At 42.0% G+C, this 18699-nt stretch overlaps 1 protein-coding gene across 1 annotated transcript; it reads left to right on the forward strand.

The window, feature by feature from the left end:
• The first annotated feature begins 11400 nt into the window (after positions 1-11400).
• Positions 11401-14179, forward strand: LOC113023110 (acidic mammalian chitinase-like). Its single transcript, XM_026169206.1, has 11 exons — positions 11401-11425; positions 11513-11539; positions 11641-11845; positions 11980-12036; positions 12274-12439; positions 12632-12756; positions 12868-12991; positions 13078-13260; positions 13377-13493; positions 13589-13721; positions 13923-14179. Exons 1-11 carry the CDS (start codon positions 11401-11403, stop codon positions 14177-14179), a joined length of 1419 nt encoding a protein of 472 aa, XP_026024991.1.
• The last annotated feature ends 4520 nt before the right edge of the window (positions 14180-18699 follow it).

Here is an 18699-nt window from a genome sequence, read left to right on the forward strand (position 1 = left end):
ATGATGCACTTGGGGAAGTAAATCTGTTGGGCATTTTTCTTGGCCTTCAGACAATAAGTCTGATACAGTGCCGGACGAGACAGGTAGAAAAAAAAACAAAAAAAACACATGGGATACAGAGCTGAGAGAGATAAAACATAACGAGATGGGAGGAAAGAAATCTGAGCACACTAACACAGGATGCAAGACTGTCAAAATAAAACAGGAAACATGACACACACTTAGACGCAGACTTGACATGGAGACATGACTGACTGGGGAGACAGAGGGAAGATGGATCATGGAAACAAGTAAGAAAAGGAGAAACATGAAACAGAGGGAAGGCAGAGGCAGAAACCTAAAGACTAGAAACTATAAATATAACATAAGTAGAAAACAATAAAGAGAACCATTCATAAAAATAAATCAAAGAATATTAATTTAAACCAGAGTTTACACATTCTGGTTCTCAGACCCTGTACCGTGACACCAATATTTGCATACACTTAATATCTGTACATCCTCCACAGAAAAAATAAAGTCAATATGATAGGAGAGGCACTTCAATTCCAACTATATCTATATTGAGTTTCACGTAATATACTGGGAGAGAGATATTAGGCCCCTTATGTCAAACAGAGTGATTTGTGGCCCCAATAAAATGATTTGTGACCCCAGGAAGTAATAAAGGAAGTAATAAAGGAAGTAACAAAAATATGATATTCATAAATATATGATATTCATCAAAAAGTTTTTATATCTAATAGCATTATTTTATTTTTAAGCCATTAAAAAAAGTTTTTTACTTTTTATGCTTAAAAACGCCATCTGGCGGTGGGTCAGCGCATGTGTCTGGGACCGTGCTTGTGTGTTTAAAAATGTGTTAAACCAGGGTAAAAGTGCTTAGTTAAACTTGTGCTTTTGTAACGTTCAGTATGGCCAGGCATACAGGTTGCATGCCTCGGGGAAAAACTTTATTTCAATTTATTTGCCTTTGTTTAATCCTAACAAAGAGATTTAGAATCAAACTCAGAATCGCAAAAAACTCTCGCGATCCCCGAAAAACTACCCCAAGCATAAGCGCACCGCGGCTCCCAACATAAAAAACTTCCTGAAAAAACCTCCGTATTTCTCCAAAAACGCACAACAAAAAAAAACCTAGAATAACTAGATAAAATATCTCGCGGTTTCCCACCCCAACCCTTAGGCAAATAAGCAGGAAAAAACTCCTGAAAAAACCTCCGTATTTCTCCAAAAAACACACAAAAAACCCCTAGAATAACTTGTAGGGAACCCTCCAATACCATCCATCCATCCATTTTCATCCGCTTTGTCCGGGGCCGGGTCGCGGGCCTAAGCAAAGAGGCCCAGACCTCCCTCTCCCCAGCCACCTCCTCCAGCGTATCCGGGGGAATACCAAGGCGTTCCCAGGCCAGCCGAGAGATATAATCTCTCCAGCGTGTCCTGGGTCTGCCCCGGGGCCTCCTCCCGGTGGGACATGCCTGGAACACCTCACCCAGGAGGCGCCCAGGGGGCATCCTTGTCAGATGCCCGAACCACCTCAGCTGGCTCCTTTCGATGTGGAGCAGCAGCTGCTCCACTCTGAGCCCCTCCCGGATGGCCGAACTTCTCACCCTATCTCTAAGGGAGAGGCCAGCCACCCTTCGGAGGAAGCTCATTTCTGCCGCTTGTATCCGCGATCTCGTTCTTTCGGTCACTACCCACAGCTCGTGGCCATAGGTGAGGGTAGGGACGTAGATCGACCGGTAAATTGAGAGCTTCGCTTTTACACTCAGCTCCCTCTTCACCACGACGGACCGGTGCAGCGTCCGCATTACTGCAGCTGCAGCCCCAATCCGTCTGTCGATCTCCGGCTCCCTTCTCCCATCACTCGCGAACAAGACCCCGATATACTTGAACTCCTCCACTTGGGGCAGGAACTCATCCCCGACCCGGAGTGGGCACTCCACCCTTTTCCGGCTGAGAACCATGGCCTCAGATTTGGAGGTGCTGATCCTCATTCCCGCTGCTTCACACTTGGCTGCGAACCGCTCCAGTGCGAGCTGGAGGCCCTCACCCGATGAAGCCAACAGAACCACATCATCTGCAAAAATCAGAGATGAGATTCTGAGGCCACCAAAGCGAAAGCCCTCCGCCACTTGGCTGCGCCTAGAAATCCTGTCCATAAAAATTATGAACAGAACCGGAGACAAAGGGCAGCCCTGGCGGAGCCCATCACCCACCGGGAACGAGTCCGACTTATTGCCGGCAATGCGAACCAAGCTCTTGCAACGGTTGTATAGGGATCGAATGGCCCGTAGCAATGGGCCAGACACCCCATATTCCCGCAACACCTCCCACAGGACACCCCGAGGGACACAGTCAAATGCCTTCTCCAAGTCCACAAAACACATGTAGACTGGTTGGGCAAACTCCCATGCACCCTCAAGTATCCTGGAGAGGATAAAGAGCTGGTCCAGTGTTCCGCGACCAGGACGAAAACCGCATTGTTCCTCCTGTATCCGAGGTTCGACTAACGGACGAACTCTCCTTTCCAGCACCCTGGCATAGACTTTCCCAGGGAGGCTGAGGAGTGTGATCCCCCTGTAGTTGGAACACACCCTCCGGTCCCCTTTCTTGAAGATGGGGACCACCACCCCGGTCTGCCAGTCCACAGGTACTGCCCCTGATCTCCACGCAACATTGCAGAGGCGTGTCAACCAGGACAGCCCTACAACGTCCAGAGCCTTCAGGAACTCGGGGCGGACCTCATCAACACCAGGGGCTCTGCCACCAAGGAGTTGTTTAACTGCCTCAGTGACCTCGCCCCCGGAAATTGGCGGGTCATTCCCCTCATCCCCAGACTCTGCTTCCTCCTCCTGACAATTTTCTCAGTCGACGTCAGCAGCACTCCGCCAGCACTATACACAGTGCAGGTAGAGCACCGCTTTCCCCTCCTGAGACGTCTGACGGTTTGCCAGAATCTCTTCGAGGCAGTCTGAAAGTCTTTTTCCATGGCCTCTCCGAACTCCTCCCACACCCGAGTTTTTGCTTCAGCCACTGCCCGAGCCGCATTCCGCTTGGCCTGTCGATACCTGTCGGCTGCCTCCGGAGTCCCACAGGCTAACCAAGCCCGATAGGACTCCTTCTTCAGCCTGGTGGCTCCCTTCACCTCTGGTGTCCACCATTTGGTTCGGGGATTACCACCACGGCAGGCACCAACCACCTTGCGGCCGCAGCTCAATGCAGCAGCCTCCTATACCCAAAACCTTATATTCAAAAACAGGGGAAAAATCCTGAAAAATCCATAGTCTTTTTTCTTCAAAATGATCCCTCTTACTAGCTCCGTCCCAAATTCAGCGCACAGCCTAAGTTCTACTTCGCTCTTACTCGCATAGAACCGCAGCCAGCGCACAATTTTTTCCTTGTTAATCGCTCCGCGGCTCAGCTCCAGAATGCTTGCTTACCTCGTTCGAAATTTGCGCTGGAGACCAACTCCGCCTAACTTCGGCCTGGTGCCAATCACATAACAAAGGGGCGGCTCCCCTCACACCCCGGTTAGCCAATCGCACGCAGCTTGGATTTTTATGATTCCCCGTTGAGGTTAAGACTGGCACGGCGCTCCCACAAGACGTCTGACTTCGGAAGCATGGACAGCTAGCGCCGCTCAGACTGTTTGTGACTTCGCATAAGACCCCTGTCTCCAGACCGCTTCAACAACTGGCGTCTCTTTCCTTATGTGCATATCAATCGGTAAGTGTTAATCATCCTTTGCTTTTAACCATTTTCTGTCAAAAAAAGCTTTTCATCTTCAAGAACCATGCAAATAGGGTTTGTTTAACAATTGGAATACACTTTTTAAAATGTATATAAACTCGAGTTTAACACTCGGAGCTAAAAGTGCTTCTATAGCAGCGATCATGGCCTCATCCGGTACCTCATTTTTCTTACTCTTGTTCATATAATGCTTATATGTTTACTGTTTTTTCCTGTTTTTAAATACTCCTTGCTATTTCTTTTTTAGACTCTGAAATAAGCGTGCTCAACTCTTCTCTTTTTGATTCTCTCGATCGAATTGGTAGGTTTGTTTCATTCTTGTTCCCCGTATTAAAAGCTAATTGTACAAAAGAAAACTTTTTTTTTTTTTTAGACATCTCAGATTTGGACAACTTTCTTTTTTCGAGCTCACCGAGTTCTTCTCCACCAGAGCTCCAGCGATCCACAGACAAGAACATCCGTCTCTCGACCCGCGACAGGCAAGGCCTGCTCTCTACGCTAGGTCGGTCGGCTTCTTCTTCTTCTTCCGGCCACAGTTCCATCCCCACTGGCACTTGTTCTCTCCCGCGACCATAGGGGAAAAAAATATCTGTCTGTCCGATAGGGATAGGCAAGATTTGCACTCAGCGCTGGGTCCCCGTGTCCCTGGCTCCCAGAGAAGCATCCCAGCCAATGCTGCCTCTCCCCCTGGCAGGCGAAACTCACGGCGCCGGCTTTTGAGATCCAATCACGGTCAGTCTCTCTAGGTTCTCACTTTTTTCTTATTTTATAAAAACTATCCCTTTTGTAGTTAACATGATTAACTATTTTCTATCTTACCCTCAAATTCTAAGGGCATCTCATAAGGAGGAACAGGAGCACAAGGCAAAAACGCAGACGAAACCAGCTCGCTTCTATCGCTCTTGGAGCTGTCAGGGTGAGGATTGTGCTGAAAAGTTCCTCGCACATTTTAGACACCTTCTCTTTAAGGGCTCTATCTTTGTCGCTCATAATGCTAAGGGGTTTGACGCGTACATTATTCTCAGGGTCATGGTTAAGCAAGGTTTAAAACCAAACTTGATCATGCAGCTTTGCAGACCCAGACTTTAATCAGCGCTATATTGACTCTTCCTGCTTTCTCCCTATGCCACTGTCCAGTGTTACCAACTTAGCGACTTTGTCGCTATATTTAGCGAGTTTTCAGACCCCTAAAAAAAGACGTGAAAGCGCGTATCGCTTTTACTCTCAACAAGCAGCGGGTGCTGTAACGCAGTCAGTTCTTCTTTTACTCTTATGCTGTTTTGTGGATCACAAGGTTTAAAACTACTTACACACACACAAAGTAACTCCACCAGAGCGCCTATTTCAGGTCACTTGCCGGTCCAGGCCCGGGTAAAGGAGCAGGGTTGGAATTGTGACATTAAAATTCCAACCCTGGGGCGACTGTGGCTCAGGGGGTTGGGAAGCGTATCTGTAACCGGAAGGTCGCCGGTTCGATCCCCGGGCTCTCTGTCCTGGTCGTTGTGTCCTTGGGCAAGACACTTTACCCTACCGCCTACTGGTGTTGGCGCAATATGGCAGCCTCGCCTCTGTCAGTCTGCCCCAGAGCAGCTGTGGCTACAACTGTAGCTGCCTCCACCAGTGTGTGAATGTGAGAGTGAATGAATAGTGGCATTGTAAAGCGCTTTGGGTGCCTTGAAAGCGTTATATAAATCCAATCCATTATTATTATTATAAAAAAACAATAATTGCTAAAAGAAATTAAATTTGTAGTTCTAAATAAACTCTAAATGCATTTAGGACGTTTTTTACTCACTTTATGTCTCTTCCACGATGTTATTTCTCTCTCCAACAACGTAGGTTACAATTAGATTAGCATGACCAATTATGCAAATTAGGTGATGACGTCATTTAGCGACTTCTAGCGACTTTTAGGACAACCAATAGCAATTTTCCTTACTGAGGAGTTGGCAACACTGCCACTGTCAGCTATACCCAAAGCAATGGGTTTTTCAGACAGCATTAAAGGCTTTTCCCCCCATTGTTTCAGTTCGAAACAAAACCTAACTTATTCAGGCCCTTACCCTCCCCCCTCCGCTTATAGTCTGGAATGGATGACGACCCAAGGCAGGCAGGAATTTTACGAATGGTATCATTCAGTCAGCTCCGGCACCTTTAATTTCATGAAAGAGGCCCTTTCATACTGTGAAAACGATGTTGAAATTCTAGCTCGGGGTTCCACATTGTTCAGAAACGGGTTTATTGAAGAGACAGGAGTAGATCCTTTCAGCCGCAGCACGCTTGCAAGCGCGTGCCTGAAAACTTATTTAACAAACTTCATGCCAGCGAATTCTTTAGCATTACCATGCCCTGTAAATTACCGTAATCAGGTCAAATCATTTTCCTCATCCTCAATTCAATATCTCTTGTACACACAAGGTGTTTTTATAAGGTGCATTCACTTGATCTCTCGTGAAGTAAAGACATTGCTGTTTGTTTCTTAGTTGTTGTTTTTTAGAATATATCAGCTTTAGACTTGTGTCCTGTCCGTCTGATGGTTTTACCAGTCTGCCTCTTTTTCACCGTTTTCTTCTGCTTTTTAAACTCTGTCAGCCTCTGACCCGGAGGCCGTTTTAAGGGTCTACGTGAAATTATGCTCAGCCCCGAGCCCTCTTGCTGTTCTGGTGTGTTCGAACGAGTCAAATTTGAGAGTGAGGAGGTGACAACATCTGAAGCAAAGCCTTTGACAGCAGCTTTCAGATGAGATTTTGCGATGCTCACGCCCCGCTTTATGAACGGGGTCACAAATCTAAACAATTTTGAGAAAATAGATGCTATTCCTCGTCCGTAAATTACTGGTGCACCTGAAAAGCCGGGCAGGCCATTACCAGCCTGCGTTTCCTAATACCGTATAAATCTATTATTATCCATATTGCTATGAGTTATGGCAGATCCTTGACAGGCTGGAAATGTAGCTTGACTATCGTTTTATCGTAGGTAAAGTTTACAGGCTCGTTCTGATCGGTTTTGATTTCAATATGGATATTTTCGATGTGTTTGCGAGCCACAGGAATGTAGTCTGGTTTGTTAAAGCACAGGGTGATGATATCTCCGTACGCAGTAGGGGGGAGTAGCTATCACCCATGAGCTGTAACGCAGCTATATCAGAATAACAGAATAGATGATAACACCCTGCCTTTATATCTGCAGGTTATGGGGCAAATTTGCGCTCGAATCGCTGCCAGACACCTGCTGGGACACCAAGCATATATGCGAGAGGCGGGAAAAACCTAAGTTGATATATGCCCCCAGCTGTGAATTCAAACTTTTTAACAATGGGATGATATTTTAGATAAATATCCGAGTCGATACGGCTGAGGCAGGCTTCAATCTCTGCTCTCAACGTGTTAGCGTCCTCATAAAAGCCAGCGCGTATTTTCGTTATAACCACGTCATCAGGCCTCTGCTCAGCATCACCCTTTTTCCTCCATTCAAAATCAGGCCAGTTCCTCCATTTGACCAGGAAATAAACCTGTCCCCTCTGTTTACGCTTTGGGAGAATTTTGTCTATGTGATAGAGCTTTTCCTTGACAAGAGCGATTTTGTGCAGCTCATGCTCGTAAAAACTACCGATAATTTCTTCCCCATCGTAATCTTTGATTTTATAAACAGGAGGGTCTCTAGGTATGCATTGGTCAATAGTAAATATCTCACCGGTGAATGTTTGCTCATACCGCTTATCAAACACACCTCTAACTTTAGACAGCCTCATGTGACCTCCCTTTTTAAATTTCATGGGCTTTTTCTGCAGCAAGAAGAAGAAGTGCCATATAGGTTTTGAAATACTAATGCTGTGTTGTCTGAATTTACTTGATTCGGGGCCATTTTTATGGACCGATGATAACTAGTGTTATAGCTGTGTAATAAATCTTGTAAAATATCTATACATTTTACTTCCTTTACTTAGTTCTATTAAACCTTTCACAGACTGAGGCTTTTAGATCACTCCCTGTAGCAAAATGATTTATACCATGTTTTTTCATTAAAAATTGAAAACTGGAATTAAAAAATTCCTTACCGCTATCTGTTTGTAGCTTTTGAGGGATTTGGCTATCTTTTAAGACAGCCTTAAAAGCCTTAGTGACTTGAATGCCTGTTTTGTTTTTCAAGACTCTTGCATAAGCCTTTTTAGAGAAAACATCTATAACTGTAAGTAAATATTGATAGCCATCGTTATGCTCGGATAATGCTCTCATATCACAAAAGTCTGCTTGGTATTGATTAAGAGGTCTGGGGACAAACACACAGTTTCTCGGAAAGCGCAGGCGTGCAGCTCGGTGTAAGGTGTAAGCATCCTGCTCTGACAGGAACTGCTGAGCTGTTTGCGCGTTAATCTTTGTACCAGTCTCATCCTGTACGCTTTTAATCAATTTTTGCACACCGCAAAAACTACCAGGGTGAGATGGGTCATAATCAGTGTTGGTCAAGTTACTTGAAAAAAGTAATCAGTAACTAATTACTGATTACTTCCCCTAAAAAGTAATCCAGTTACTTTACTCATTACTTATTTTCAAAAGTAATTAGTTACTTAGTTACTTTTTAAAAAACACGATTTACAACCTGAATAGGTGATAAAGCGATAGATCTTTCAGCCCAAATCTACTTTTTCTGCATAATCCATCATACAAAATGTAATCAAATGGAAAAGTCTCTTTTTTTTTAAACTTGTTTTATTAGTTTTAATCTTTTAACTTTATGCATCAAGCAAAAATTTAATTATATGCAACATTCTCTGACTGGAAGAAATTTGTTTAACATTTAAACCTATTTTCTGCACATCCCAGCACATAAAATAAAATATTTTTTGTGTTTACACTCAGTCTTTCAAATAGATGGAAGTAAGACACAGCAGAACATAAATAAAGTCAAAGACTAGCGGTGCTGTTGCTCTATTTTCACCTGTAAAGCAGGAGTGGGATAGGCGGAGGTTTACCCTGGTGCAGGTGTGCCGCAGCGGTGCGCTTATGCTTGGGGTAGTTTTTCGGGGATCGCGAGAGTTTTTTGCGATTCTGAGTTTGATTCTAAATCTCTTTGTTCGGATTAAACAAATGCAAATAAATTGAAATAAAGTTTTCCCCCGAGGCATGCAACCTGTATGTCTGGCCATACTGAACGTTACAAAGCAAAAGTTTAACTAAGCACTTTTACCCTGGTTTAACACATTTTTAAACACACAAGCACAGACCCAAGACACAAGCACGGTCCCAGACACACCCACCACCAGATGGCGTTTTTAAGCATAAAAAGTAAAAAAACGTATTTTAATGGCTTAAAAATGAAATAATGCTATTAGATATAAAAACTTTTTTTTAAAAATAATCAATTAGTTCTTTTTTTAGGGGGAAAAAAGCAATGAGCTATGAAGTAGCATATTTTGGATGAATATCATACTTTTTGATGAATATCATATTTTTATGAATATCATATTTTTGTTACTTCCTATATTACTTCCTTTATTACTTCCTAGGGTTACAAATCATTTTTATTGGGGCCACAAATCACTCTGTTTGACATAAGGGGCCTAATATCTCTCTCTACTGGGATATTTATAATTAAAGCTATTCTATATTTTGTAACTTTACAATATATTGTACTATTTTATTTAGTTTAATTAGTTACTATCTTATTTTCTTGGAGCATTAACCATATGTATTATTATTATAAGTATTATTATTCTGACTCTATATAAGTAAAATTGAATTGAAGTGAATCAAATTTATTTGAATGGATTGTAAGAACTGCCATAGGTGAGAGCCATTAAAAAAAAAAAACTTGTTTGTGATTTACTTATTTACTTATTATGTAGGTATATTATGTTATACCTATGCACCTATCCACACACACAAACACACACACACACATGTACGCACTCATGTGTGTGTATATATATATATGAAGGAATTACTTTGTTGCTGCTTTGCTTTATGGTTGATGATCAAAGGTCATGGCTAGTCTTCAACAAAAGATATAAATGCCATAATATGATATAAAGAAATAAATGTCATATGTCATAATACAGCTTTACGAGTTTACGAGCTTCTCTTTTGATTATTGCCACCTTTCTAACCAAAGCATACTTAGAGATAAGTATACTTTGGTTAGATATTTAGTTAGATTCCTGAATGAATTGATTTATTTTCCCTTTTTAAAGAAATTAGTTATCATGGAAAACAAATACATCTTTTGCTGTTGTTCAGGTCTTCCTTGTTATCTATATGTCACATATATCACATGACAGCGGAGCCGGAGGGGAAGACACATACACACGCACACAAATATACACACTGGCAGGTCCACCGGTCAGGGCGCCGTCAGATCCTGACAACATCTATTTTAAATAACAACCTGAAACTCAAAAACAGACCATTTAAAGGAAAAACAAACAGATTTTGAGAAATTCAAACCTTCACCATTAGTTCCAGGCATTATTCAAGATTCAAGGTCTTTATTGTCAGTATAATAATATACACAGTATACAGCGTACCGAAATGCCATTTCGCCCCAAGCCCCATGGTGCATTTATAAGAATATAAAAAAAAAATAATCTCAGAGAGATATAAAACTAGGAATTACAAATAAATAATAAATTGCTAAATTTGGGTAAATGTGACGAATAAAGCTTTGATTGAAATTAAGAGCTAAAAAGGTACTATTACTTACTACATCTTTGTACAATAAACAAAGACAGGACAGAGACAATACGAAATGGTCATGTGTAATTACAGTAAAGTGAGATGATTGTGCAGTAGGTATTGAATACCAGGTTCAAGTTATGGTCAGGATATTGTAGACAAGACAGGATGAAGATGTGCAAGATGCAAAGTGTGCAAATATAGTATAACGTAGATCAGTAGATCATTAATCAGTAAGAAAGGATTTTCTTTCTTGTATTGTCAGAATAAACTTGAAATGTGCAGAATATTTTTATATAAACACTTCACTGTACTTTGAAGATTGACTTTAATCTTGAAATATTAAAGTTTACATTTTCATTTTGTGCATTTCAATGTGTATTATTGTTTTATAATCCATTTCGTTATTTTCTTCTTTATTTTAATCAAAAATAATCAAAAAATAAAATTGCATACCTATATTTCCCCAGGTAAGGTTACCATGACAGCATAACAATATGCTCTGTATCCAAAACAAGGTTATATCAGGAGATTATTGTGTCCTAAGATTGGTTTAACTGAATACTGATGATAATGTGATATATCTAGTGACCTAAAGTACACCAGGGTCATATACATAAAAAGAATACCACATAGAGTAAATTATTGTCTACTTATGGCTAAGACTGAGCACTCTCTTATCAAAGCACATCCTAATAAAGAAACCATTTATGACTTGGATTTACGAAAGAGTGCTATACCTTCCTGGTTTTCATAATACAATCAGGTGTATAAAAGACCCACCTTCGCTGCAGCTTTTTTGGGTATTTCGTCTGGTCTCAAGGTGAGTAAACAAGGGGAACAGTCTCTCGAAGTTATTCTCTCGTAATTGTGATTATTTATTTATATATACTTTTATACGTCTTACAGTGTTGCCTGATTTGTAGAACCAACTTCATTTTTATTAAGTGAACTCTTAAGAAGTGAATCTGAGATGGCCAGGCTCACAATTCTAGCAGGTATTTTAAGAATTTACTGGATCTATGTAATATAAGTATATCATGCAAGTTTTTATTTTGCTTACTCTTATATTAAAATTTCCATAGGTTTGTGCCTGGTGATAAGCCAGCTGGGTAAGTTGGGTTTACTTTGGTAAACAACTGACATTTTGATCACTACTTGTGTATCACTACTGGGACCTGTGCTTTATTAATATTACTTTGCACCGCCACAGGATCTGCCAGCAGGATGGAGTGCTACTTCACCAACTGGTCCCAGTACAGGCCTGGAGATGGAAAGTTTCTGCCACAAAATGTGGACCCTTTCCTATGCACCACCCTCATCTATGCATTCTCCATCATCAACTACAACAATGAGCTGGTTACCTACGAGTGGAATGACGACGTCCTCTACAAGTCTTTCAATGATCTGAAGACCAAGTAAGTGGATATTATCCTATAGGTCAGAGGTAAAGCAAAACACAATACCTCTTGAGCGTATCGTGTCTTTAAGAGTTTTCCACTAAGATATTACAGTTTCTTTAATGATATTACAAGTTTTCTGCTGTTTCCAGGAATCCCCACCTGAAGACTCTCTTGGCCGTTGGTGGATGGAACTTTGGGTCAACACAGTAAGAAATACTTTAAAGAAAGAAAATTATTTCACATTAGGACAATGGTACGTAGCTAACCAAATATTGTGTGTAAACCATCAGTCTGAATCAAATCAAAATCAAAAAGAAGTTTCCATTATTAAACACAGCAAACATTAATCACAATTCTCCTGTTAAAGACATAAAGCACTAAGCAGATTTTACTATAAAGATCAAATGTTAACTTGGTTTTTGTGTTTTTTTGTTTTTTTGCAGGTTCTCCATCACAGTTTCTACTGCAGCTAATCGTCAGAAGTTCATCCAGTCTACTATCAGATTTCTAAGGACTCATGGATTTGACGGTCTGGATTTGGACTGGGAGTACCCTGGATCCCGTGGAAGTCCTCCTGAGGACAAACAGAGGTTTACTCTGCTCTGCAGGGTGGGTATAGATCTCCATTTTTTAAAATCTACATCTCATTGATGTTGTTTCGTTTGTATCATACTTGAATGGTAAATGCTAAATGGACTGATTCCACTAACCTTCCAATCGGTAGATGATCTGCTATACCTCCTAAACTACAGCCACCCCATGGACTCCATTCTTACACTGTTATGTGGTGAACTTTTATAGGAACTTGTTGCTGCCTTTGCAGCTGAAGCCCAAGCTACCGGCAATCCCCAGCTCATGCTAACTGCTGCTGTTGCTGCTGGAAAAGGAACCATTGATGCTGGATATGAGATCGCTGAGATAGCCAAGTGAGGGTCCTGCTTTATAAACCATCTTACTTCATCTACTACTTTTAGAAATCTGACAGTTGTGCAATGTAAGCATGAAAATCACTGTTTATGTTTATTTCCTTATTGCAGAGAATTAGATTTCATCAATATAATGACCTACGACTTCCATGGAACTTGGGAGCAATTCACTGGACACAACAGCCCTTTGTACCGTGGATCATTTGACGCTGGTGACCTTATCTATTTCAACATTGTACGTAAACAGTTAAAACTGAAATAAAAGGAATCTGAGACATACCTTCTTATGAACACAAACTTCACATTTTTTAACTTCTATAGGACTATGCCATGAAATATTGGAGAGACAATGGCACCCCACTGGAGAAGCTGAGGATGGGATTTGCATCTTATGGTCGTACCTTCCGCCTGACATCATCAAACACTGGTGTTGGTGCTCCAGCTAGCGGCCCAGCATCAGCTGGTCCATACACCCGTGAAGCTGGATTCTGGTCTTATTATGAGGTACATTTCTTAGGGCTGGAATTTAATGATTGCCTCATGATTTATAGCATATGTTGCTTTGATATCTAATGATATTTATAAAACGACAAATGTTAACCATGTAGTCTGTGCTGTAGATCTGTACCTTTGTGAAAGGCAGCACCATTAACTGGATTGAAGACCAGAAAGTCCCCTATGCTTTCAAAAACAATGAGTGGGTAGGATTTGACAACAAGGAGAGCTATGAAACCAAGGTAAGCGAGAAAACTCGCATCATTTCTTTATGTTTAACACATTTATGTATGTACAAGGTAGTGATATCAATCTCTGTTTAATTTTTCCCCAATAGGTACGTTACCTGAAAGATCAGAAGTTTGGCGGGGCCTTTGTGTGGGCTCTTGATTTGGATGACTTTGCAGGAAAATTCTGCGGGGAGGGTCCCCATCCTCTGCTCTCTCATCTGCGCAACCTTCTTGAAATTGGTATGCCCAAAGCAGATTAACGCCAATGATTTCTTTTAGTCTTTCTATGTTTAAAAAAACAGTGTGCAACTGGTATCATAAGAACCTGTGAAATTTAGATATGAAGACGTAATATTTTCTAAACAAGCATATTTTCAGAAGGTAGAATTGATTTTAAGCAGTGACTTATATAAACATGAATTTAAACTTTGTATTTTCCAGAGCTTCCCCCACTACCCCCAACCACCACCCCAAAACCTGGAGCGAGCACCACCACTCCAACCACCACCACCACAACCACAACCACTACCACCCATGCCCCGGGACCGGGATTCTGCAATGGGAAACCAGATGGCCTTTACCCAAACCCAGATGACCAAAGCAGCTTTTACAACTGTGCTGGTGGCGTGACCCATGTTTCCCAGTGTGGATCTGGATCTGTCTTTCATGACGGTTGCAAGTGTTGTGGCTGGCCATGAGCCAAGAGTGAAGGCAGTGTGTATTAAATCTGATGCAAACATCATTCATTAAACATCATCATTAAACTCATCTTGTATACGTACAATCATTTACCTAAATGATTTTTTTTGTTTAAATGTCTCATACAGGTTGCAAATTCCAAAACAAAATCTTCAAAGTACCTTATTACAAATTGGCTTATTATTTTGCTATATTTATTAATAATAAAATATAATATTTTTTTCTGAAAAGTTTTATTTAAAAAAGTTGCCTCTTACAACTATTGTTAAGCATCTATGCAACAGTAATATATAATATAATGGATTTTATTAACTACATATACACTCATGGGATTTCATTTCAGTCACAGAAACTGAGTGTACATAATAGTAACATAATAGACATTGTATCATAATCATATCATAATCGATTTGAACTGCCAGATTAATGTTTATGGAAGTAGTTCACTCTGTTATATAAAAACTATTATCAATATCTTGCAAAGAAAAGCGTCTGGACTTCTTTAAGTTGCTTGAAGACGTTTCACCTCTCATCCGAGAAGCTTCTTCAGTTCTAAGGAATCCTTCACTGCGCACATTAACGCTGTGGATAAGAACATCAAGTTCACCAGGGAAGACACAAAGGACAACTGTCTGCCTTTCCTGGACTGCGCTGTGCACATTGAAGAGAACGGCAAACTCAACATCGAAGTTTACCGGAAGCCCACACACACGGACCAGTACCTCCTCTTTGACTCCCATCACCCTCTGGAACACAAACTTGGAGTAATCAGGACCCTACACCACCGGGCAGAACATGTTCCCTCTAAGCCTGAAGGAAAAAGAAGGAACACACACATGTAAAGGAAGCACTCAAAACGTGCGGCTATCCTAAATGGGCGTTCTTAAAGTCAGCAAAGAGGCACAGAAAAGAAGATCAGACACCAGCGAGGGAGGACAGACGCAACAACATTGTCATCCCCTATGTAGCCGGCGTATCAGAGAAACTCAGGAGAGTTTTCTCCAAGCATGACATCCCAGTGTATTTCAGACCCAGCAACACGCTCAGACAGAAACTGGTTCACCCGAAAGACAAAACTCCAAAACACAAACTTAACAATGTGGTGTATGCTGTACAGTGCAGCGAGGAATGCACAGACCTCTACATTGGAGAGACCAAACAGCCACTTCACAAGCGCATGGCACAACACAGAAGAGCCACCTCCACAGGACAAGACTCAGCAGTCCATCTGCATCTAAAGGTCAAAGGTCACTCTTTCGAGGATGCCAATGTTCACATTTTGGACAGAGAGGACAGATGGTTTGAAAGAGGAGTGAAAGAAGCCATCTATGTCCACTGTGAGCGACCATCTTTGAACAGAGGCGGGGTTTACGACACCAACTCTCCGCCATCTATAATCCAGTTTTGAGATCCTTCCCAGACGCCTTAACGCCCACTCACATCCTGGGCCATCTGACCTCAGGAATGATAAGGTGGGGCTTCACAATGAACACACCCGAAACTCTGGCTGATTGGGACCCACACCCAGTTTCACACCTTGGCTCAGGCGATTAGAGGATCATCAGGGGGTCCTTTTGTCCCTCTGTGGGGGGAAACTCCCACTAGGTTTATATCTGGGACTCTCCACCATTTGACCTTAGAACTGAAGAAGCTTCTCGGATGAGAGGTGAAACGTCTTCAAGCAACTTAAAGAAGTCCAGATGCTTTTCTTTGCAAGCTCCTTTGACTACGATGACCTGGATGACTGAGAACCTTCACAGACATATTATCAATATCGTGAGCAGTGAATGGTAATTGTTTTCAGTAAGCCTGGAACAACTGTGCTGTATAGTCACAACATCAAAGGGGCAAGTCTCAATCCAGAGTCTGATAGTGATTTAGCAGTCCAGAAAAAAAAAGTCATTTATGAGTCATGACAGGAATCACATCTCCTCTGAATAACAGGTGAATGCCTGTTTTTGTTAGTGATCTAACTAGGAAAAATTTTAACAATATGTTAAGTGATCCTGCAGGGATGAAACAACTTCAAAACAAAGAACATATCACATAAAATAATAAATATAAAAAAGAAAACACAAAAGAAAAAAGGGTATGAGGAAGCAATTTTAGTTTTTTGGCATTTCTTTCAAGTTTAAGGTTTAAGATATTTTATTCAATGGTTGGTATTATCAAACTTTCATTGTCAAACTTTATTAGTTTAATAATAATAATAATAATATATGTCACTGAATGAAATACTACATTGTGTTACTTAAGTGCGCTATTTATCTGTTTGGTATGCAGCTGTGGAAAACTATGGTTCTTTTAGTGCTACAGAGAGAAAAAGCTATAAATGATAAATTATTGTGAGCATTTTGAAGACAAATCCTGAACCAGTACTTCACTATCAGTTCCATTTAATTCAGTTTTATTTATATACACTCAACAAAAATATAAACGCAACACCTTTGTTACTGCTCTCATTCCCCATGGGATGGACGTAGAGACCTAAAATTCATTCCAGATACACAATATAACCATCCCTCCCAAACAGTGGTCACAAATCAGTCCAAATGTGTGGTAGTGGGCACATCTGCTATATTGAGATAATCCATCCCACCTCACAGGTGTGCCACATCAGGATGCTGATCTGACATCATGAGTAGTGCACAGGTGTACCTCAGACTGCCCACAACAAAAGGCCACCCTGGAATGTGCAGTTTTGGTTCACAGCAAAATGCCACAGATGCCACAAGCAATGAGGGAGCGTGCAATTGGCATGCTGACAGCAGGAATGTCAACCAGATCTGTCGCCCGTGCATTGAATGTTCATTTCTCAACCATAAGCCGTCTCCACAGGCGTTTCAGAGAATATGGCAGCACATCCAACCGGCCTCACAACCGCAGACCTCGTGTAACCACACCAGCCCAGGACCTCCACATCCAGCAGGTTCACCTCCAAGATCGTCTGAGACCAGCCACCCAGACAGCTGCTGGAACAATTGGTTTGCACAACCAAACAATTTCTGCAAAAACTGTCAGAAACCGTCTCAGGGACGCTCAACTGCATGCCCGTCGTCCTCATCGGGGTCTTGACCTGACTCCAGCTCGTCGCCGTAACAGACTTGTGTGGGCAAATGCTCACATCCGATGGCGTCTGGCACGTTGGAGAGGTGTGTGCTTCACGGATGAATCATGGTTCACATTGTTCAGGGCAGATGGCAGCTGAGAATGTCCCAGTTCTTGCATGGCCAGCATACTCACCGGACATGTCACCCATTGAGCATGTTCGGGATGTGCTTGACCGGCGTATACGACAGCGTGTGCCAGTTCCCACGAATATCCAACAACCTCGCACAGCCATTGAAGTGGAGTGGACCAACATTCCACAGGCCACAACTGACAATCTGATAGACTCCATGCGACGATGTGTTGCACTGCATGAGGCAAATGGTGGTCACACCAGATACTGACCGGTTCTGGGTCCCCAGACCCCCAATAGTGCAAAAAACTGCACATTCCAGGGTGGCCTTTTGTTGTGGGCAGTCTGAGGTACACCTGTGCACTACTCATGATGTCAGATCAGCATCCTGATGAGGTGGGATGGATTATCTCAATATGGCAGATGTGCCCACTACCACACATTTGGACTGATTTGTGACCACTGTTTGGGAGGGATGGTTATATTGTGTATCTGGAATGAATTTTAGGTCTCTACGTCTGGGTGTCGTAAAAGGGGCTACGCATCGATAGTGGAAACATTGATCGGCAACCCTCTGATTGGTCGGCGAAAATGTCGACGGAGCGTGCTCGGTATTTTTCGGCAGCAGAGCAAGAACTCTTGAGTGAGGGATTTCAGGAGTTTCAGAGTTTAATCAGAACGCAAGGGAACACTGCAAAGGCTGCAAAAGCAAGGAGAGAGGGCTGGCAGAAAGTTGCTGACAAATCAAACTCGTAAGTAATTCAATAATAACAATAATAATGGAGTGGATTTATATAGCGCTTTTCAAGGCACCCAAAGCGCTTTACAATGCCACTATTCATTCACTCTCACATTCACACACTGGTGGAGGCAGCTACGGTTGTAGCCACAGCTGCCCTGGGGCAGACTGACAGAGGCGAGGCTGCCATATCGCGCCATCGGCCCCTCTGGCCAACACCAGTAGGCGGTAGGGTAGATTTATTATATTACACTATATTATCCAATATTATATTACATTATATTATAATATGTTATATTATATCCTCTTTCACATTAGAGCCACAACAGGACCCACTAGAACATGGGAACAAGTAAAAGTGCAATATAAGAATATTCTACAGAATGGTAATATTTATCACTTATATTGCTTTTCGTCTCTTGGAAAGAGACCCTGGAATGATCTGTTTGTTTATAACAGCAACCAAGAAAAGGGCAGAGCAAAAAAAAAAAGACAGGTGGTGGTCCTGCACCCCCTCGTCAACAAGTTGGTTAAGTAAATTATATCCTCACGGGAAAATCGATATCTCTCTATGAGCACACTGTCGCGCTGAGCTAAAG

Source organism: Astatotilapia calliptera, chromosome 5, assembly GCF_900246225.1.
Source record: "Astatotilapia calliptera chromosome 5, fAstCal1.2, whole genome shotgun sequence".
Taxonomy (NCBI): Eukaryota; Metazoa; Chordata; class Actinopteri; order Cichliformes; family Cichlidae; genus Astatotilapia; species Astatotilapia calliptera.